Source organism: Acomys minous (genome assembly GCF_964271855.1).
Source record: "Acomys minous genome assembly, chromosome: 3".
NCBI classification, from domain to species: domain Eukaryota; kingdom Metazoa; phylum Chordata; class Mammalia; order Rodentia; family Muridae; genus Acomys; species Acomys minous.
Window position 1 is genome coordinate 131,997,000 of NC_140485.1, and position 22,307 is coordinate 132,019,306.

Below are 22,307 nucleotides of genomic sequence, written 5' to 3' on the forward strand. Positions count from 1 at the left end.
ACACGTGATCGCCAGAACACCTGACCGCTCCGCGACCCCACCCCCCACCACACACACTTATTTACCCCCCGCTGGATCGCCTCCGGTGCTCTTCGGCTTCCGCTCGCGTAGCCGGAAGGTTCTTGCATGCGGTGTTCTGTCCCTGGCCAGGACACCAAATAAAGTTGGTGAATTCAAAAGCGCCTTTTTTTTTTCTTTTATTATTTATTTATATATATATTTAAAGCTCCAACTCTCCTTTTCTAGGCAACCGTTGAGTTCCGAGCGACGCCGGCGTGTGGCGCGTGGTGCCGGCGAGATGGCCGAGTCCCCGGAGTTTCTCACCGCTCAGGACTTGGGGTACGTCTTGCTTTTTTTCCCCTGTACACTTCTGAGTAAAAGACAGGTTTGTTGGGGAAGCTGTGGGCGTATGGTGGTGGTGGTGGGGGCGCCTGATTCTGAGGCTGAGAGAGCCCCTCCTTGGGTGAGAGGGAGCCGGCACATATTCCCAGCGCTCGAGAAGCCAAGGCAGGAGGATTGCTGCGAGTTAAGGCCAGCTTGCGGTAATAGTGGTTTCGAGCTCACCCTAGGATACATTAGGGACAGCTCTGCGGGGGCTAAAAATTAGGACGCATAACTACTGAGATGTTTGTATTCCTGATATGGGTCAAACTAATACTCTTAGAAGATTTAAAAATATCTTAAGTTTATTTGTGTGTGCGCCCATGCCGCTATCCGCGATAGTGAGGTCAGAGAACAGGTCTATGGAGTTGATTTTCTTCTTTCACCTCGGAGTTCTCAGGTGGCCAGATTTATCAAGTGCCTTTACCCACTGAGCCATCTCTCTGGCTCCTAAAATATCACAGAAGTAGCTCACTAGCGGAAGCCTTTAATTCTCATATTTGGAATTTCCCCCATACATAACACTTCTCATGAAGGTTATGTTAGGTACAATAGAGTATAACCAAAGCCGCTAATAGCAAAATAAAACAGTTATATATTGTAATTAAAGTTACTAAAGACTTAACAATTTGTTGACTGCTGGAATTTTCCCACTTGCAATGTTTTTAAACTGGTCGAATGCTCTTGTGAGCAAACCTGTGGACAAAGAGGAATTACAGTGTGCTTGGCTTTGAAGATCTAGTTGTAAGTAAAAGCAAAAATAGTATATCTATTTGTCTTGGTTAAATAGCCAATCTTTTTTTTTTTTTGACACGGAGCTATTGAGTGTAGAGGATGTCCTTGCACTCCAGATACTCCTGACTGCATCGATAGCATCATAGAGGCAAGCCATCACAGCAAGTTCCAGAGTCATATTTCAAATACTTCATTTATTTAGGGTTTTTTTTGTTTTTTGTTTTGACTTTGGTTTTTCAAGACAGGGTTTCTCTGTATAACACCTCTGGCTGTCCTGGAACTCCCTCTATAGTCCAGGCTTACCTCAAACTCACAGAGATCCACCTGCCTCTGCCTCCCAAGTGCTGGGATTAAAGGCGTGCACCACCACACCCGGCCTTATTTTGCTTTTTGAGACACGGTTTCTTTGTGTGTAGCCCTGCATGTTCTGGAATTCACTTTGTAGACCAGGCTGGCCTTGAACTCTCGGAGATCATCCTGCCTCTGCCTCCTGGATTAAAGGTGTGTGCCACCACACCTGGCAATAATCCTATGTGTATGGGGAGGGTGGCTCTCACATGTGACATCACCTAGTAGTGGAGGTCAGAGGACAATTTGAGTAGGGAGTCACCTTTCTCCTTCATGTGGGTTCTGGAGATGGAGCTCAGGTGGTCATACTTGATGGCAAATGTCTTCTCCTTTGGAATAGCTTCAGGATACCGAGATGTAGCCTTCATGGTGCTAGGATTACATTGGGTTTCTCTATGTAGTCCTGACTCTCCTGGAACTCACTCTGAAGACAGTGTGGCCTTGAACTCATAGAGATCAACCTGCCTCTGCCCCAGTGCTGGGATTAAAGGTGTGTGCTACCACACCTGGTGATATCTTTATTTTCTTATGAAAAACTACAGCCGGGTGTGGTTGTGCACACCTTTAATCCCAGCACTTGGGGAAGCAGAGGCAGGCGGGTCGCTGTGAGTTCAAGGCCAGCCTGGTCTACAAAGTGAGTCTAGGATAGCCAAGGGCTACATAGAGAGACTCTGTCTCAAAAAACCAAAAAAGAAAGAAAGAAAGAAAAACCACGCTGCTCTGTTTTGTCCTGTGCTGGAGCTTTTTCTGCAAGAGAGCGCTCTACCTCGGAGCTACATTCCCAGTCCCATTATCTCTGTATAAAGCAAATAGAACTGGTTTACCTTTAGCAGTTGTACGCAAATGAATTTCAGTCCAATTGAAATGTTCCAGAAGCTTCTAATGTTAAAGCTTCTGAGTGATATTTCATATATGACTCTTTCCTAGGTCCTTTGCCTATCTTTCCATGAAGGACAGAACACCACAGATCTTAACCAAGGCTATTGATACATTGCACCGGCATAAAAGTGAATTTTTTGAAAAACATGGAGAGGTAAGAATTATGTCTCAGCTTGAATTTTGTGTTAATTCTTTACAAGAATAATAATATTTGTATAAGGGTTCAGCTCTCATGGAAAGATTCGTATCTGTGGCTGGGTGCCTTTAATCATAGTGCTTGGGAGGGCAGAGGCAAGTGGACCTCTGTGTTTGAGGCCAGCCTGGTCTACAAAGTGAATACCAGGATAGCCAGGGCTACCCAGAGAAACCCTGCCTCAAAGAAAACCAAAACCAAAAATAATACTGGTGTCTGGCCCAGATCCTTACCAGCTTTTCTGTGTGCTGAGGTAGTGCCGCAGCGTCTGGTTTGAGAGTGCTGCATGCAAGCATAGTCTCACAGGCCTACTAGTCTTCTTGCCTTGTTCTCTGTTGTTAGTGGTGATGCTGGCTTCTCTATAGGGCCTTTAGGGTCAGACCACCTGTGTCACAGCACTTGTATTACTAAGTTGAGATCTTGAGTCCCTCAAGGGCAAAGCTCACTGTGCCATTAAATACATGAAAGATGAGATGCCTAAGACTTTAAAAGCCACCTTGCCTGCTTAAGTTAGAAAGGGGCGGGGCGGAGAATTGGAGTAATTGTCCTTAGAATCATGAATCTGTAATCTTTGGATTGTGCAGTGGGCTGCAGAAGGCTGTGCACACTACGCCCGTGCCTTCTTTTCCTTTGAGACAAGGTGTAATACAGAGATCACTCGGTGTAACACTGAGGTCACCCAGATCGAGAGACCCCCAAAAGGACAACCAGGACTCGATACCGATGAAATAAGCACAGGGTCCTGTATTACAGGCTCAGAGCTTCGGATCACAATCCCTCCTGATGCAGCAGGATAGGAGAATGACCCCGAGCTTCAAAGGCTTCAAGGGAAAGTGGAGTGGGGGTGTTGTGGCTCCCAGGAGTGTTGATCTTCAGGCAGGTTGGGCGGAGGCTGGGTCTGGAGGGAAAGGCTTTTTTATCTCAGGAACATTGGGATCTAATTGTATGTAATCACTCCGGTGGAGTTTCTGGGGACTGCTGGCAGGTGTCATTCCCAGAACGCAGGGAGAAGGGTGACCTAGGGGACAAGTTCTCATACAGACCATCATTAATTTCAGAGTATATATTACATATAGAATATGGCATTGATTTTGCCCTTACAAAGGTTTAGAGTGTCTAAAGATCTTGAATGCTTGAATTACAGGTGTGGGCCGCCACATACAGATTGTACACATGAAAGTCAACACAAGGCTATGCCCTGCCCTTCTCCACCCCTCTTCCCCGCCCCCCCCCCCCATCCTCTCCTTTTCAGCCAGGGCTTCTGCATGGTAGGCATGTTCTTTACCAACTGAGCTGCATGCAACATCCTATATACATGTTGAAATGTTGGCAGGAAAGATTTAGAGCAGTGCTTAGTGGAATTATTTTTGGTTTGGTTTTTTGAGACAGGGCTTCTTTTTTTGTAGCCCTGGCTGTTCTGGAACTCACTTGGTAGACGAGGCTGGCCTCAAACTCACAAGTGATCCCGCCTGCCTCTGGAGTGCTGAGACTGAAGGCATATGCCACCACTTCCTGGGTGTAGTGATTTTTTTTCTTTATCATTTTTTTTCCTTTTTTTAAAGATTTATTTATTATGTATACAGTGCACATTAGATCACATTGTAGATGGTTGTGAGCCACCATGTGGTTGCTGGGAGTTGAACTCAGGACCTCTGGAAGAGTAGTCAGTGCTCTTAAACCACTGAGCCATCTCTCTAGCCCCAGTGATTTTTTTTTCCTCTGCTCGAGATAGGGTTTTTCTGTGTTGCCTTGGCTGTCCTACACTCACTTTGTAGACCAGGCTGGCCTCAAACTCACAGAGATCTGCCTGCTTCTGCCTCCCAAGTGCTAAAGGCATGTGTCACCGCTTTCTGGCGGTAGCGATTCTTTATTGGGATATTTTGACAGTAAAGAATTATATTCCTTTCTTTTTAAAAACATTTATTTACTTATTTTATGTGTATGTGTATTCATGTGTATGGGAGTTTGCACTCTATGTATGTCTGTGTGCCACATACATGCAGTGATCGTGGAGGTCAGAAGAGGGCATCAGATCCCCAGGAACTGGAGTTACAGAGGGTTTGTGTGTGTGTGAGGGAACCGAACCCAGGTCTTCAGCAAGAGCAATAAGTGGTAACCCCTGAGCCCCGACTCCAGCCCTGTGATGGTGTTTATCCTGAACAAACTCTGCTATAGTACAACCCTGTCCGTTTCACTGGGCTGGGGGCAGGCCATTCTTAAAACAGGGGTCTGAATAGTGTCAGCTCTTGGTGGCTTTCCTGTCCCCTCTTAAGGGCTCCCATACATGTAGCCTCTCCTTTGGCTCTGTGAGCAATACCATGTCCTCAAGGGAAGCATGTCCCCCATGTGGTTCTCCAAAGCCCATCCCCCTAGACTACGTACTTGGGTAGATGTTGAGTCTCTTGGGGATGGCACCAGGCCTTACTTATCTGTCTCTGACTTTGGACACAGTGTCCGGCACACACAGGACTCAAAGTGTTTGAACTGGAGCGAAACAAGATAAGAAACAGTTATTGATGCAGACCTTTATTCTTGGCTCTTACAAGAAGATGCTGCTTACAACTGTCCTGTCCAAGTCTCAGCTGGGGCCCGGGTGTGATGGTGTGTAGGTTTAATCCTTGTGCTTGAGGGGCAGACACCGGTGGATCTGTGAGGTCAAGGCTAGTCTGGGCGACATTGTGAATGCCAAGTCAGCCAGCACTACACATTGCTGTCTCCAAGCAGACAAACAATCTCAGTTATAGCTTATCCTTATCACAGGGTTTCTCTGTGTAGCCCTGGCTGTCCTGGACTTTGTAGACCAGGTTGGCCTCAAACTCCCAGGGATCCACCTCCCTCTGCCTCCCTGAGTGCTAGGGTTAAAGGCGTGTGCCACCATGCCCAGTGTATAAGTCCTCCTTAAATAATCAGTTCAAATGAAAGACCTTAGGGCAGAGACTTGGAGCAGGAGTGCTGGAGAGATGGCTCACTAATATGAGCACTTGCTCCCTAAGCCCGAGGCCTGGAGTGTGGATCCTAGCTGCCACATAGCAAGCCTGGTGTCCTACAAAACCCTGTACTTCCAACTCTGGCTGGGCATGCGCTTAGGATGCCAGTCCTGGGTTCAGTCTCCTGTGTACCACAGACACTCAAAAATGCGCGCATTAGGGTGTGGGAGTAGTATGGTTGAATGCTTGCCAAGCATGCATAAAGTACTGGGTTCTGTTCTGAGCAGAGGGGGAAGAGAGTAAGGGTAGACAGGCAAGGTGATGGGATGGAAACACAATAGAGACTTCCTTAATAGACACCCTAGGTTGAGCTCGACAATTATTTCCTCCTCCATGTAACTCAGACTGGCCTCACGCTCTATCCAGCCCATGCTAAAAGTGATGGGATTACAGGAGCGCCCCTCCCTGCCTCAGCTGTGTCTTATTTTCACAAGGCCCGTATCTTGCAGATGTGGCGTTAAGGTGCTGTATCATGATCACATTGAGCGTCTCCTCTGATGTGTACAGGGTCGTGATGTCTGTCACTAACAGGGGGCTTAGTAGGCAGCAAGGATACAGACTGGAGCGCTGCCGGGAGGAACTCAGGAAGTCAGGCTTCCTTCTAGTCACGCCACTGGAAGGGGTGCGAGTGGAAAGGTCCAAGGGGGCTGGTAGTGGGCCCCTTCCGTCTGCTTTGGCCAGCCTCCTGAAAATGCAGAGGCCAGGACTTAGAAAACAAGAAAGAAAGGTCATTAAGGCATGCTGAGGCTAAGACAAGGAAAAAAAATCTGTGTAAAGCTTGTGCAAAGTATGTAGGTTTAAAACACTATTTTTCTTTCTTAACTTTAGGTCTATAAAACTATGCTACCCTGAAGGAATATGCACACACGTGTACACCCACAAACACAACCAAGCTGTTTGTCCTTTTGTCCTTTCACAGGAGGGCGTTGAAGCTGAAAAGAAAGCCATTTCTCTTCTTTCTAAGTTACGGAATGAATTGCAGACAGATAAAGCGATTGTCCCCCTGGTTGATAAATGCGATGACACGGACATGTGGAATGAATACCTGGAGTATCAGCGGAGCCTTTTAAATGACAGCACCGGGGAGCCGCGCTGGTTCTTCTCACCCTGGCTGTTTGTAGAGTGCTACATGTATCGGAGGATTCACGAAGCCATGGTCCAGAGGCAAGTTTACATCCAGTAGATAGTGAGTGCTTATGTAAGTGATGGTTGTCAGGGGCCGGCAAGATGGCTCAGCAGGTAAGGGGCTTGCTGCCAAGATAGAAGGACACGCATAGGAGAGACCTGAATGCTGAAAGTTGTCCTTTGATCTGACCATGCTAGGTGCACATGTCGTGTGTGCACCCTCAATAAATAAATAAATGTAATTCAGCAGTGAGTTGGACATATCCACAAATTACTGAGTAATATGACCTTACTACAGACTGTGCGTGCACATGGAGATCGGAGGACAGCTTTCAAAGGGAACACTTCTCTTAAATCTTCTCACCCAGCCTTACAGATTCTTACAAGAAGACTTCTGCAGTAAAAACAAATTGAGTTTACTGGAATAAAATGTTAATTTGAAATGATTGCATAAATTTGAGATGGAGCTGCACGTCTTTAATCACACAGAGGCAGGCACATCTCTGAGTTCAAGGCCAGCCTGGTCTACATAATGAGTTCCAGGACAGCCACGGGGACACAGTGATGCCCTGACTCTAAAAAAAAGAAAGAAAGGAACAAAGGAACAAAGCAAGCAAATGCTTTGTAACAAGCGTGCTTAGTTACTTTTCTCATTGTGGCTGAGAACTGGGCCAGAAGCACCTTAGAGGAGGTTAACTTCCGGCTACAGAGCAAGAGGATGCCTATTCCACAGTGGTAGGGATGGCGTGCGGACCGTGGGCAGCTGGTCACATTGGCAGTCAGGGCAGTGTGAGAGCTGGAGCCTAGCTCGGCTTTCCTTTTTGTGCAGCCCTGGGAATGGTGCAGCCCACGTTTAGGATGGGTCTGGGCCTGATCTCATCCCAAGGTCCTGCTCAGGGATTTGCCTCCAAGGTGCTTCTGCATCCCTAAGTGGGCAATCCATGTAAACCATTACAAATGATGTGTCAGGGCTCATTCTGTCAAGGAATCATCAGAGAAGGACTCCTCGTTTTAAAGATCTGTTGATTTGTATATGTATATATGCACTACTATTTGCATGTGTATACACACTACTTGCACATATGTGTGTGTGTGTGTGTATGTGCACTGTGTGCAGGTGCCCGCAGACACTGGACAGTGTCAGATTCCTGGGAACTGGAGTTATAGGAGCTTGTAAGTCACCTTACTTGTGTGCTAGGAACAGAACCTGGGTCCTCTGGAAGAATAGGAAGTGCTCTTAACTCCTTAACTATTTCTCTAGCCCTGGTAATTTGTTTTTAATGGCTAGATTAGAGAAAAATATAAACATCATATATTCCAAAAAAACCCTTTTCATAAATTGTTTTGTTTTCAAGACTGGGTTTTTCTGCTCTGTGTAGTCTTGGCTGTCCTAGACTTGCTTTGTAGACCAGGGTGGCCTCGAACTCCCAGAGTGCTGGGATTGCAGGCATGTGCCACCACACCCAACAAACACTCCTTGCCTTTTTTTTGTTTGTTTGTTTTTCGAGACAAGCTCTCTCTGTGTAGCCTTGGCTGGCCTGGACTCACTTTGTAGACCAGGCTGGCCTCTAACTCACAGCGATCCAGCTGCCTCTGCCTCCCAAATGCTGGGATTTATAAGCGTGCGCCACCAGGCCTGGCTCTCCTTACGATTTTTAATCACAATGTTTTTATTCAGCTTGATTGTGGTCTATTCTGCTGACATTTTTTGAGTGACTTTTGTCTGTTGCCAAGAGAGCCACATGGTCCCTTGACAGGGTATTTAATAGCACGCCACGGGTTCTGAAGAAAGCTCCCAAAGAGGAGCTGCAAAGTGCTTGTCGCAGTGACCATGCCCTGGAGTAGAGATGTGTCTTCTCACACTGGTGCTGTGGCTTTGGCCTGTAATCCCTGCACTCCCAAAATTGAGGCAGGAGGATTGCTGTGAGGTCTAGGCCAGTCAGGGCTACAGAGTGAGAACATGTCCTCAAAACAAAATCAAACAAGCAAAACTTAATACATTGTTTTTATCCTGACTTGAATGTAGCTAACCGCAAACACAATTAATCAGGATGTCTTTTCAAGTCCTTAATGGCTGTCATATTAGCACTTAATCTTGTTATTTTCTCAAGTAACTTCTAGTGAAGCTGATAAAGCCATAACACAAACCAGTAATCTGAGAGTAAAATTTGACAGCCTCCAAGTCTGTGCATGGATGATCCATTTGTCATTCTGCTGGTACTTAGAAGAGCATTGATGTGTTTTCCTCAAGTACTCTCTTGGTGATCACTGGTATTCAGAGGTTGCGTTTACTCTCCATCGCATCAGGAGCCCCCACGTGGGGCATGGAAGGACGGGACCTGGTAGTCTTGTCTCCACTCCCATTTGTCTCTGGGGGGTAAATGTTTATGAACACAGTCACTATAACTACTAGTTGGTTTCGGTAAAATCGTTTGAGTTTCAGTTTTGCCATGTTATTTATTTATTTTTTGAGAGAGGGTCTCGATATGTGGCCCTGGTTGCCCTGGAATGCACACCAGGCTAGCCTTGAACTCAAAGGGAGCCACCTGCCTCTGCCTCTGGTGTACCAGGATTAAAGGCGTGCACCACTAGCTCAGGAGATTGATGTCTGGTCTCTGTCACTGCAGTTCCTGATGCTTTCTTCCAGTTAGGGAACTGTGGTCACCTAAGCAAGGGGTTGTTGTTTGTTTTTGTAAAAGGTAAGGACTCACTTAATGTTTTTGGGTGTTTTTTTTCTCTTACCTCAGTCCACCAATCCATGACTTTGATGTATTTAAAGAAAGCAAAGACTCGAACTTCTTTGAGTCTCAGGAATCCATCGATGCTCTGTGTCTGCACTTGCAGCAGCTGAGACCAGTCAGAGAGCTCAGTGAGAAGCAGCTGAAGGAGGAGTTTCTCAGACTTCTGCAGGTAAACACTGCTACCTTCGTCTGAAGGGCGTTTACAGCCAGTCTTCAAGTAGTGTATACAAATATATATTATTATATATTACACAAAAAATGGCCACCTGTGCTGTCCTAGAATCCGTAGTTTGGCTTCTTCCTTCCTTCCTTCCTTCCTTCCTTCCTCTTTTTCTTCCTTCCTTCCTTCCTTTCTTTCTTTCTTTCTTTCTTTCTTTCTTTCTTTCTTTCTTTCTTTCTTTCTTTCTTCATGTTTTGAGATAGAGTCATACTCTGCCGCCCAAACTGGCCTGTAATTGTAGCGTGGGCTGACCTTAAAACTCCCAGCAATCCTTCTGCCTCTGCCTCGTACATGCAGGGATTACAGGGGAGTCACCACTCTCAGCCTGACACTTGTGCTGGTGACCTGAGGTAGGCTGAAGGGCATGTGCAGGCCAGAAGACACCACTGCAGCTGGAGACCACACCTGAGCCTTGCAAGCTGTAGGAAAGGCTGCCTTGGGCAGATTATTGACTTTGTATTTTTCCATTTATTTATGAGGTGTATGCTTGCCATGATGCACATGTAGAGGCTCTCCTTTTACCATGTGGGGTGTAGGGCCTGCACCCAGGTCATCAGGCTTGGTGGCAAAAGCAGAGCCATCTTGTCAGCCTCACCTTAGATTTGTTTGTTTGTTTGTTTTTGTTTTTCAAGACAGGGTTTCTCTGTGTAGGCTTGGCTGCCCTGGACTTGCTTTGTAGACCAGGCTACCTCTGCCTCCTGAGTGCTGGGAGGAACCCACCACCACTGCCCGGCTGCCACTTTAGCCTTTTTGTTTGTTTGGTTTTTTGAGACAGGGTTTCTCTGTGTAGACCAGACTGGCCTTGGACTTGCAGAGGTCCACCTTCTCTGCCTCCTGAGTGCTGGGGTTAAAGGCTCCCACTTTAGATTTTTTCCCCCCACTTTAGATTTTATTTAACCCTTCTGCCTTTACAAAAAATCTGGAGAAATGGCTCAGTGGTTAAGAGTGCTCTTCCAGGGGTCCTAAGTTCAATTCCCAGCAACCACATGATGGTTCACAACCATCTATAATGTGATCTGATGTCCTCTTCTGACCTGCAGGTGTACATGCAGGCAAAGCACTGTATACATAATAAATAAATAAAAATCCATCATTTGATCTTTTTAAAAAACAATGGTGCTCTTGGTTGGAGACATGTCATCCTGGTTTTCTTGTTTGTTTGAATTTTGGTTTATTTTGGGGCAGGGCTCTCCAGGCTCTCCAGGCTGGCCTTGGACCCCGTGGTGTAGACAATCCTTTTGCTTGAGTCTCCTCAAGTCGCTGGGAGTGTAGCTACGGGCTACCATACCTATTGTGCCACCGGTTTTCTATTAAAAATGATAGCTGAGTGTGGTGGCGCACACCTTTAGTCCCAGCAATTGAAGGCAGAAGCAGCTGGATCGCAGTGAGTTCAAGGCTAGCCAGGACCTTATAGTGAAAATCTATTTCAGAAAAAAAATCCATGTAAGTGAAAGTAGTGTCTCTGGGTAATACTTATTTGTGTATGAGTGAGTGAGTGTGTATATATGTGCCTGGAAGCTAGAAAAAGAACCAGGTTGCTCAGAGCTGGGGTCACATGGGACTCTGGGCTTGGTATGTGAGTGCGAGGGATTGAACTCCGGTCCTCCTGATTACACAGCTAGTGCTCTTAGCTGCTGAGCCATCCCTGTAGTCCCTTGAGTGATTTCTTTAAACAGTGTTATTGGGAGACAGTCTTACATTTCCATGTTGTCTCTGGCCACTGCCTCTTCCCCTAGTGCTGATTGTCACAGAGGCCGTGTGGCCCTTGCTATTTTGCAGTGATCCTGGGGCTGGACTCAGGCCCTCCAGTGTGCCAGGGAAATGCTGGGACCCTGAGCTCCACTCCAGCCACCTTACAGAGTTTGAACACAGGTCTGACTTAGTCTTGGACATGGGATTTTACGTTAGAACCTTAAAAAACAGATTTACGTTATTTCCTGGTAAATAGCATTGAGCATTGCTTCATGTACAGCTAAATAATAAACCAATGGCTACACTGAGGCTATGTTCACATCACCTTCAAGGTCTTGAGATGTCTCAGGCGGCCATGCGTTCCTCCCAAGGCTGTTTGATCAGCACAAAGAAATGGACAATTGGAGATGTGGAAGATAAAGGGACTTAGCTTTTTCTTGTGGTTTCCAGTCAGCTGTATTCCTCTCTCACAGTATGTGACAGTGTCTTTACATCTGTGTCTCTCCATTACTAATGTAGATGCTAATATTCATATATTCACCAAATTACCACTTTCTTACCTTATTAAATATGATGTCATGTGAATATATTCTGTGTTAGAGTAGATTTGCTGGACATCTTAAGAATTTTATAGAAATAATGTGAATATTTTGGGTGTACAGTGGCGTTTCTGTTGGTTATGTAAAAGAGTAATGGCCTTTTTCTTTTCTTTTTTTCTTCAGATTTCCCTCTGGGGGAATAAGTGTGATCTGTCTCTGTCAGGAGGAGAAAGTAGTTCTCAGAAGACCAATGTGATAAATTCTTTGGAAGACCTAAAGCCATTCATTTTGATAAATGATACAGAATTTCTTTGGGCATTGCTCAGTAAATGCAAGAAAACAGCAGCACCACCGGTAGTTAGAGTAGATATTGTTCTGGATAATTCTGGATTTGAGCTTCTTACAGACTTAGTCCTCGCAGACTTCTTGTTATCCTCTGAGCTAGCTACTGAGATTCATTTTCATGGGAAAATGATTCCATGGTTTGTGTCTGACGTCACTGTGCGTGACTTTAATTGGATAGTTGACCATGTGAAGGACAGTAATCAGAAGGCCACCTCCGCCTGTGGGGCTGACTGGGACAACTATGTTAAGACAGGGAGATGGATTTACCACGATCATATATTTTGGACTCTGCCTCACCCATACTGTGTGATGCCCCAGGTCGCCCCTGACCTGTATGCTGAACTGCAGAAGGCGTGCCTTGTTTTATTCAAGGGGGATTTGAACTACAGGAAACTGATGAGTGACAGAAAATGGGAGTTTACCTTTCCATTCCATCAGGCCCTGAGTGGCTTCCACCCTGCACCCCTGTGCAGCATAAGAACCTTAAAGTGTGAGCTTCAGGTTGGCCTGCAGCCTGGCCAGGCCGAGCAGCTCACAGCTTCAGACCCCGGCTGGCTGACCACCGGCAGGTATGGAATCTTCCAATTTGATGGTCCACACTGACTCTGCGCAGGAGTTCCTGGCTGGATAGCCCCAGAAAAAGAGTGCATGGATTCAAGTCCTGCCTTCTCATCAGCGGGCGAGCCCAGTTGCCAAGTTAAGTGTATTCTTTCAAGTGGTTTTAATGAACTCATTTTTAATTTCAAAGAATGCAAAATGTAAGGGAATTTTTGTTTTTAAGTTACTTAACCCTAGGGCTTTTTTTTCTTTCTTAATGAGAATGATTATTTAATATGCTAAGAAGCCTACGTATTATTTAACTTAGTTTTGGCTCTTGACTTATGGCCCAGTGAACACATGCCTTGTATGCGCTCTGCAGAGAGGCATGTCTGTGCTGCTTGAACACAGAACAGAATTACCTCAGTCCTGAACCACACAGCCTGCTCTCTTGCACGCATCTAAGTTTTAAAAGTTTCTTGCATGGATTTGCATTTTGATTGACCTTTGAAATGGGTCAAAGCACAAACTGAACATCGCGAAACAAACAGTACAGTAGCTTTTCCATCCTCTGTAGATTTCCTGGTTGATGTCGCCACCATGGTGGCATCCTGATGAGCAGAGTGGCAGGAGAACAAGTCAGGCCGGAGGGACCGCTCTGTGTGGGTCTAGATCCTGCCCCTCTGGCCTCAGGCTTCTGTCACCCCGCATTGAGTCCTTCACCTCACACGTCACAGCCTGCACATTCTTGTAGTTTGTTTAGAAACAAATTGGAAATGAAACCTGGAACTGTTTTCTTGTACTGGAATTAAAAAATTGCATCTTACTGAGAAGTCTGACTGGTTTTTATTTTCTTTTGGGACAAGGGAAGAGTAGATGGAAAATGAGACCTGCACGAAACACACTGTACTTTAACTGTTACCTGGCGTTGTTTGAGACAATGTGATGTGGGTGTAGTTGTACCCTGCTCTTTTCTTTTTCTTCCTTCCTTTCTTTTTTTGGTTTTTTGAGACAGGGTTTCTCTGTATAGCTTTGGCTGTCCTGGACTTGCTTTGTAGACCAGGCTGGCCTTGAACTCACAGCGATCCGCCTGCCTCTGCCTCCCGAGTGCTGGGATTAAAAGCGTGCGCCACCATGCCCGGCACTGACCCTGCTCTTGTTCAGTCCTGGAGATCTTTCAGGATATTTAAAGCCATCTGGGATGTGCTACTTCCACATTCACACGTCTGTGTTAAGCATTAAATGGCTGAAATGCTCGGGAGAGGGTAACTGTAGACCCTGCCTTCAGAACACGGGTGTGTGCGGATTGCCCCATGGTGGGTACCATACACCGCGCATTGCAAAGCACTGTTGTGGCAGCCCCCTGCCCTGTGGTTGGTTAAGAACTTGGCATTGTAGTGGGGTTTTTTTGTTTTGGTTTGTTTTTTTTGCTTTTTGGTTTTTTTTGTTTTGTTTTTCGAGACAAGGTCTCTCGGTGTAGCCTTGGCTGTCCTGGACTCACTTTGTAGACCAGGCTGGCCTCGAACACACAGCCATCCGCCTGCCTCTGCCTCCCTAGTGCTGGGACTAAAGGCGTGTGCCACCACGCCCGGCTGTAGTGTTTTTGAAAGTGGGTCAGCCTCACCTCTGCAAGGGGGAGCGAAGAAGCAATTCAGCAAGCAGAGGGGCCCGGGCGCTTAGCAGGAGGCTGCCTTCCTGTGTGTTTGCCATTTGGTTAGTTTTCATTGTTTGTTGGGGACAGGGTCCCTATGTGGCCCTGGTTGTCCTGGAACTCACTCTAGACCAGGCTGGCCTCAAACTCAGATCCGCGTGCCTCTGTTTCCGTAGTCTTGGTTTACAGAATGTGCCACCATTCCTGGCAAGGTCTAGAACTTACCTATAATACAGGTTGGTCTCAAATTTATTGTCCTCTGGCCCCAGCCTTCCAGGTGCTCGGATTGCAGGTATGTGCTGATGCCCCCACTCACCATTTGATTTTTAAAAAAGATTTATTGACATAATCCAATATGAGTCATTTGAAGTACACAGTATTTTAGTACACTCACAACCTTGTGTACATGTCTTTACAACTGACTTCAGAATATTTGTCACCACTGATAACTACTAGTCTTTTTGCTTTTGTGTATTTAACTACATATTCTGGGCATTTAATATTGATGGAATAATAAAGGGGCCTTTTGTGATTGGCGGCTTCTTTTAAAGGACCCTAAGTTGTAGCGTGTCACCTCCCTTTTGACAGTTGAATAGCATTCCATTATATAGACGATATCACATTTAGTTGTTTGTCCCTTGTTCTGTTTTAATGTGATTGTTTTGAGATAGGGCCTTACATTGCCCAAGTTGGCCTTGAATTTGCTATGTAGCCAATGATGCAAATTAGTGACCGCTGAGCTTCCACCTTCCAAATTCTGGGGTTACAGTCATGGGCTGGCTCAGGCTTTCCATTTTCTCACACAGGAGTGCTGTTGCTATGACTACTGATGCACTGCTGTTTCATGTTTTCAGGTCTTCTGGCTAAAGACCTAAGTGGAAGTGCTGGATCATATAGTGGCTTGAATGTCTTGATTGGCAGCTGCTTCGTATTTCCTTCACAGTGCACCAAGGCTCCAGTTGCCCCACGTCCTGTTAGCACTCGGCATATCCATGGTACTAGGCTTTGATCAAATTATGGGCTTACTATTTTTTTCTTTAAGATTTATTTATTATTTATACAGTACCTGCCTGCACATGTGCTTGCACGCCACAAGAGGGCACCAGATCTCATGGGTGGCTGAGCCACCATGTGGTTGCTGGGAATTGAACTCAGGACCTCTGGAAGAGCAGTCAGTGCTCTTAACCTCTGAGCCATCTCTCCAGCCCTGGGCTTACGATTTTTGTAACTTATTTGGGTCATAAGTTAGAGGTGAGCCTCAACTATAGGTAACGTTCCAGGTCAGCCCTCACTAAGAAGTGAGACCCTGTCTCAACAAAAAATTGGGCCAGAAAAGTCTCTTCCTAGATAAAAGACAGGTAAATTATTTTCTGCCAGTCTCCAGGTTATCCTTTTTACTTTTTTTTTTTAAGGATTGTATAGCTCAGCTTGGCTTGGCACTGGCTGAGCTGTAGCTCAGGCTATTGCCTCAAACTTTCACTCCTCTTGCTTCATCCTCTAGAGTGCTGAAATTACAATCCATCTGTATGTCTGTCTGTCCATCTGTCTGTCTGCTATTATAAATACATCAGATTGACCTGTAGGTGGAGACACACACAGAGAGGCGGGTGGAGGGAGGACTAAGAAAGGATTGAAGATTCTCTAGAGTTCAGAAACTCCTGAAGACTGAAGCAAAGTTTAAGGAGCAAGGAAAAAATCTGTAGTTGACTGGACTGGACTGGACAGAAACTGGTACCAGGAATGTGGGGAACTGCTGAGATGGACCTGACCGTGATGGTCTGAGGTGCTGGGTGTATTGGAGAAGCTTCTGGAATGATCTAGAAGTGCTCAGAGCTTAATGAGCTGTTGTGGGAACATCGAATCGAAGATAAGACCAGAAAAGCCAGGCCAGGTGTGGTGGTGCACACCTTTAATCCCAGCACCGAGGAGGCAGAGGCACCTAACAATGCGTGAGACAGCAGGAGCCGTTCGGGCACAGTTCCTCAGGCAGTGGAGCCCCCTACCCAAGACTGAGGAGCATTCTGAAGCTGACAGGCGGCAGGCACACTGATTAGTCATTCAGCTGCTTGTCTGACCAAACCAGCTTGAAGAGGAAGGGTTTGTCTGGCTTGCAAGCCCCGCCCATCATCAAGGCAGAGCCCAGGCAGGAACCTGGAGGCAGGAACTGAAGCAGACGCCTTAGAGAAAGAAATGCTGCTTCCTGGTTCACTCCAATGGCACAATCAGCTTGCTTTTTTATGTACCACTCAGGACCACCTGCCAAGTGGTGGCGCCACCTCCAATGGGCTGGCGCTCCCAAACCAATCAAAACAATACCCCACAGACATGTCTGCAGGCCAGCTAAATGGAGGGGACTCCTTCATTGAGGTTCTCTCTTCACAGTATGTCAAGTTGACTGCCAAGATTGGCCATCACAAGTCAAACCCCTTGTCAACTTAACACAAGCACAACAGCCAATGCTAAGTCATAACCTTTCTTGTCCCCCCCCCAGACCTCATGTTAATATCATAGCATAAGACACAGTCTGACCTTTAAAAGTTGCACCACAGTGAAAAGGCTTCCTGTATGAGACAGGATCTCTCTACACAGCCCTGACTGGTCTGGAACTCATTATGTCGACCAAGCCAGCCGTGAACACAGAGGCCTGACTAACTCTGTCTGCCTCCCGAGCACCCGAATCAAACAAAGGTGTGCACCACTGTGCCTGTTTTGTTGCTTTTTGTTTTTGCCTTTTTTTGGTTTGTTTTTTGTTTGTTTTCAAGACAGGTTTCTCTGTGTAGCCTTGGCTGTTCTGGACTTACTTTGTAGACTAGGCTGGCCTTGAACTCAAAACGATCCACCTGCCTAAGCCTCCTGAGTGCTGGGATTAAAGTGAGTACCACCATGCCAGGCTGCTTTGTGTTTTTTCAAGACAGGGCTTCTTTGTCCAGGCTACACAGGGCTTCTTTGTCTCAAAAAACCAAAACCAACCAACCAAACAAACAAAGCCGCCTTATCCCCAAAGGGAAATCTAGGGCATAAAAACAATCACATTTAAGCAAAAAACAGAGTTCAGCAGCGTGCTTACCAGTGTGCCTCAGTGTCTAACATTTGGCCGTAAGGGTCTAGGCACCAGAGGGCTTGGGCAGCCCACCTCTCTTAAGTCTTCCTTCTGCATGACTCAGTTTATCTAGACAGGGTTTCCTTGTGTAGCCTTAGCTGTGCTAGACTCACTTCGTAGACCAGGCTAGCCCTCTTCCTCCTCCTCCCCCTCCTTCTTCCTCCTCTTCCTTCAAGACAGGGTTTCCTCGTGTAGCCTTAGCTGTGCTAGACTCACTTTGTAGACCAGGCTAGCCCTGCTTTTGCTTCTTGATGCATCACACGTCCTTGCACAGTTTGTTGATTATCACCTCACTCCATTTTTTAGACTTGACATGAAATAAACAAGGCAACTAGTTCATAAGGAAAATGCTCCTGACAGGTTGGCCAAAGCGCTTGCACATTTCCTGGGATGGCCCCGGCCTGTGTCTTTGGTGGCTTTAACTCTGCTGGAATTCAATGCAAAGTTTAGGCACAAGGGGGAGATCCATTAGCACAGCAGAGTGCTTGTACATAGAGATCTCAGGGAGAAAAGCGAGCCAAACAGGCTTTTCCTTCTTGACTGCGAGAATTTTTGAGTTTTCCACTTGAAAAGACTACAGCAGCAACTCTTACAGTGTGTTCAAGAGGGTCAGCAGGGAGCATTCAAGTGGGATGAGTCGGGGGGGGGGGCTGGGTCATCCATATTTTCTGTATCCTCTAACTACGGTGTAGTATTTCCTTCAACTGTGAGTATAGGGCACAGACCTCAGCGTTAGCGGTGCCCATGTCTCCTTGGATCACAGTTTCCTGAAACACCCATCCTTCAATGCCGAGTCCTTACCATGGCTCAGTCAGAACCAGAGAGCCTTTTTTTTGTGGTTGTTGATTAATTTAAGTAATTTATTCATATTACATCCTGATTGTCAGCCTCTCACTAGTATCTTCCCATTCCCCCCTCTCTCCCTCTTTCACCCTATTCTCCTCCCCTAGGCCTGTGACCCACCATATCATCACAGCCTATCAAGTCTCATCTGAGTAGCCTATTTCCCTTTTCCCCTGAGTGCCACCAGGCCTCCCCACCAAGTGGAAGTGGTCAAATAGCGGGCACCAGTGCTCATGTCAGAGTCAGTCCCTGTTCTCCACACAACTGTGGAGAATGCGCTGTCCGTTGGCTAGATCTGAATAGGGGGTCTAGGCTTACTGCATGCATTGTCCTTGGTTGGAACATAGAACCATTCTTAGGTTGATTTAAAGCATTTATACATTTTATTTGGAGGAGTCCTAATTACTCTACAAAAACAGCTAAATATAGCCAGTTTTATCTTTGCCACCTTTTATCTCCCCACTTGCTTTCTTTCCTTTTCATGAAGTTGTTGAAAGGAACAGCTTTTTGAAAATCTTTGTTTCTTTGTTTTAGTGTTAAGGCTACAACCCAGGTTTTGCTCACACAAGGCACAGACTGCCAGTGAGCCAAATCCCTCCCACTTTCAGGCACTGAGAAGATGAATTTTAGTGTGATTTTTCTTTCTATCTTGAATCTCAATATAAATGCTTTCCTCAATGCCTTCAAACGAATCCTTAAAATAAAAGATTCTTTTTAAAGATTTGTTTATGTATACAGTGTAACACCTGCAGGCCACAAGAGGGCACCAGATCTCAGTAGAGATGGTTGTAAACCTTTCTGGGAATTGAACTCAGGGCCTTTGGAAGAGCAGCCAGTGCTCTTAACTTCTGAGCCCCCCAGCCCAAATGAAAGATTTTTATGTATAAATATAGAGTAAGTCATTAGGGTGTTTTGTTTGTTTTGTTTTTGACTCAGGGTCTTTCTGTGTAACCTTGCATGGCCTGGAGCTCTCTGTGTAGCTCTGGATGGCTTTAAGATTGCAGCAGTATACCTGTCTCTGTCTCCCAAGTACTAGGATTAAAGGTGTATGCTACTAAACCTAGCCTAAGATTTGTTTATTTAACTGAAAAAGCCAAGCATGATGGTAAATTTCTGTCACCTTATCATTTGGGAGGCTGGAGCAGGAGGATAGCCATGACTGGGCCACATAGCAAGATCTTGTTTTAAAAAAAAAAAAGTGAAAAGGAGTCCCCACATAGGGGTCTGTCTCTCTCTTTCTCCTCCACCCCCTCTCTCTTTTGGGTTTTCAAGACAGGGTTTCTCTGTGTAGCCTTGACTGTTCTGGACTCACTTTGTAGACCAGGCTGGCCTTCAACTCACAGCGATCTACCTGCTTCTGCCTCCCAAGTGCTAGGATTAAAGGCATGCGCCACCACCGCCTGGCCTGGGGTCTGTCTCTTTAATCCTGGCAGTTTTAAAGGGCAGGCAGGACTATCGGGAGTTTTTGGCTAGTTTGGGCTGGGGAATATTAGATACTGTCTTACAAATGAAATAAATCAGTGAAAAACAAGTATGGAAAAAAATGGAGCTGGGTGCAGTGGCACATGTTGGTAATCCTAATAGTTGGGGAGGCAGAGGCAGTTGGACCTCTGTGAGTTTGAAGCCAGCCTGGTCTACAAATTGAGTCCAAAACAGCCAAGGCTACACAGAGAAACCATGTCTTGAAAAAACAAAACAAAGCCAAACAAACAAACAAATAAAAAACCCAACCCAAATGGAATGGTTTCCCTATTTAGAATATTTAGAACCTAGAACCAAAATGCACAAAAGTGTGTTTCATCTGTGTTTTGACTTTCCTCACTGGAGGAACATAAAGTGTTTGTAATCTGAATGGCTACTCACATTGATTCGCCTGCCTCTGCCTCCTGAGTGCTGGGATTAAAGGCGTGCACCACCACGCCCAGCCCCATAGTCTGTATTTTCTTTCTTTCTTTTTTTTTTTTTTAACAATTTATTTATGTATTATGTATTCAGCATTCTGTCTACACACCAGAAGAGGGCACCAGATCTCGTTATAGATGGTTGTGAGCCACTATGTGGTTGCTGGGAATTGAACTCATGACCTTTGGGAGAGCAGTCAGTGCTCTTAACCTCTGAGCCATCTCTCCAGCCCCATAGTCTGTATTTTCAACGAGTAAATATACTCATGGTTGCAATGTGAGGCAGGGTTCTGAATGTAAGCTGTACTATGAGTTCCAAAGACATGGTAGCCTCCCAGGTTCCAGGTTCCACGGTCCAGATCAATGGTGGGCAGGCGGAGGCTGTTTCTTGGCGGAGGCAGTTAGCATCATGTGGCTGGCACATTCGGGTTCAGAAATTTTTACCATGAGCTGAGCACCGCACAAGATGAAAGCTACCTTCTCTGGGATGTCAGTGCAGAAAGCCCCAACACGGGCAACTCCCACAACGAGAAGACACATCTCATGTTTCAGGCCACAAGCAGCTGGGAGCCAAAGAGTAAGAAAAAGGAGGTGACCTAGGGGGAGCAGATGGACGCAGTTTGACAAAGACGATCTGGCTCAATCTTCTATCCAAAGGGCTGCTAGTAAAATCTGTTTTTTGCTTTCTTGGCAAAATCCAAATGTTTGCTCACATAAATGATCACAGTTCTGGCCTTGACTTTGACAACATCACGAACAAAATGTTTAAAATGAAATGTGACAGAGGAGACCCTATTCTGTGGTCCTCTCCCCGGTTCTCAAGCAGAATCTTGGCTTGAGCTGCTGACGCCTCCGTTACTGTGGTCTTGGAAAAGAACCTTGATTGTTATCAAGATGGGGTCTGACTCAGTTGAGCACTTGGGCAAGGATTCAAGTCCCATCCTGCTGCTAATTAACAGTGCCCTTTCAGATAGATCATAGAGTCTAAGTGTTCAATTGGTTTGTGTCATGCACAAATGGAACAATACTATTTACCCTTTTTGTTTGAAAGTTGATACATATTGAAATTCTGCATCCCTTTTTCCTCTTGGTGCCATTTTTCTTCTGTGAGGCAGCGTGATGGTTGGGGTTGCTCACGTCTCAGAAGTTAGGACCTTAGGAGACATGTGGGCAGGTCTGTCGCAGATTATCTTGACTACCTTAGTTGGCGTAGGAAGAGCAGCCAGCCCATTTACGGACTGTTTATTGCTCTAGTCGCCAGTAGGACCTGGGAGAATGAGGCGGACTAACGTCTTATGCAATAGCCAACTTTGTTCAACTTTATTCAGCGCTTCCGAAGAGTCAAGGAGTAAAGTGTACGATCTTAAGGACAACCTGCATGTGGCAAAACCACGTTCTTCCATAGAGGCATACAAACAGTTAACACTAGTCAGATGTAATGAATAATCTAAAGTAAACTCACTCCTATCTGATACACCTGGGAGGGGTATGGAAGCACAACCCAAGAACAGTGTTTTTGAAGAAACTGAGGTCTCAGGATTCTTTCTTCTTTCCTCCCTCTCTCCCTCCCTCCCTCCCTTCCTTCCTTCCTTCCTTCCTTTCTTCCTTCCTTCCTTCCTTCCTTTTTGGTTTTTCGAAACAAGGTTTCTCTGTGTAGCCCTGGCTGTCCTGGATTCACTTTGTAGACCAGGCTGGCCTCCAACCCACAGTGATCCACCTGCCTCAGGTTACTTCAGAGAGAAAGGTTACAACAGCGCACCATTCTGCATCGGTGCAGACATGTCGGTGATCGGCTGCTATGCCTGCCTCCTCCACCATGGTGAACTATAGCAGAGTGGTGAGCTGTTGTCACCTTTTTCCTTAATTTGCCTTCTCAGAACATTTTATCACAGCAACAGGAAAATAAACTGAGACACATCCATCCTAGGCAGCTTAGAAGGACCTGGTACAAAGTGGTTCTGGAAGCTTAACAATTTGAGAAATTTAAAATGGCTCGATAAGTCATTAGCTGGGCAAGGTGGTATACACATCTTTAGTCCCAGCACTCAGGAGGCAGAGGTAAGAGGCCAGGTTGGTCTCTGTGAATTCAA

General features: G+C 46.0%; 1 protein-coding gene across 1 annotated transcript; it reads left to right on the forward strand.

Moving 5' to 3' along the window:
• Nucleotides 1-48: 48 nt before the first annotated feature.
• On the forward strand, nt 49-13,548 carry ARMT1 (acidic residue methyltransferase 1). The gene is made up of 6 exons (XM_084776281.1): nt 49-163; nt 247-339; nt 2,392-2,497; nt 6,443-6,687; nt 9,396-9,558; nt 12,024-13,548. The coding sequence occupies exons 2-6, from the start codon at nt 299-301 to the stop codon at nt 12,786-12,788; spliced, it is 1,320 nt and encodes a 439-aa protein (XP_084632407.1). The 5' UTR covers nt 49-163; nt 247-298; the 3' UTR covers nt 12,789-13,548.
• The last annotated feature ends 8,759 nt before the right edge of the window (nt 13,549-22,307 follow it).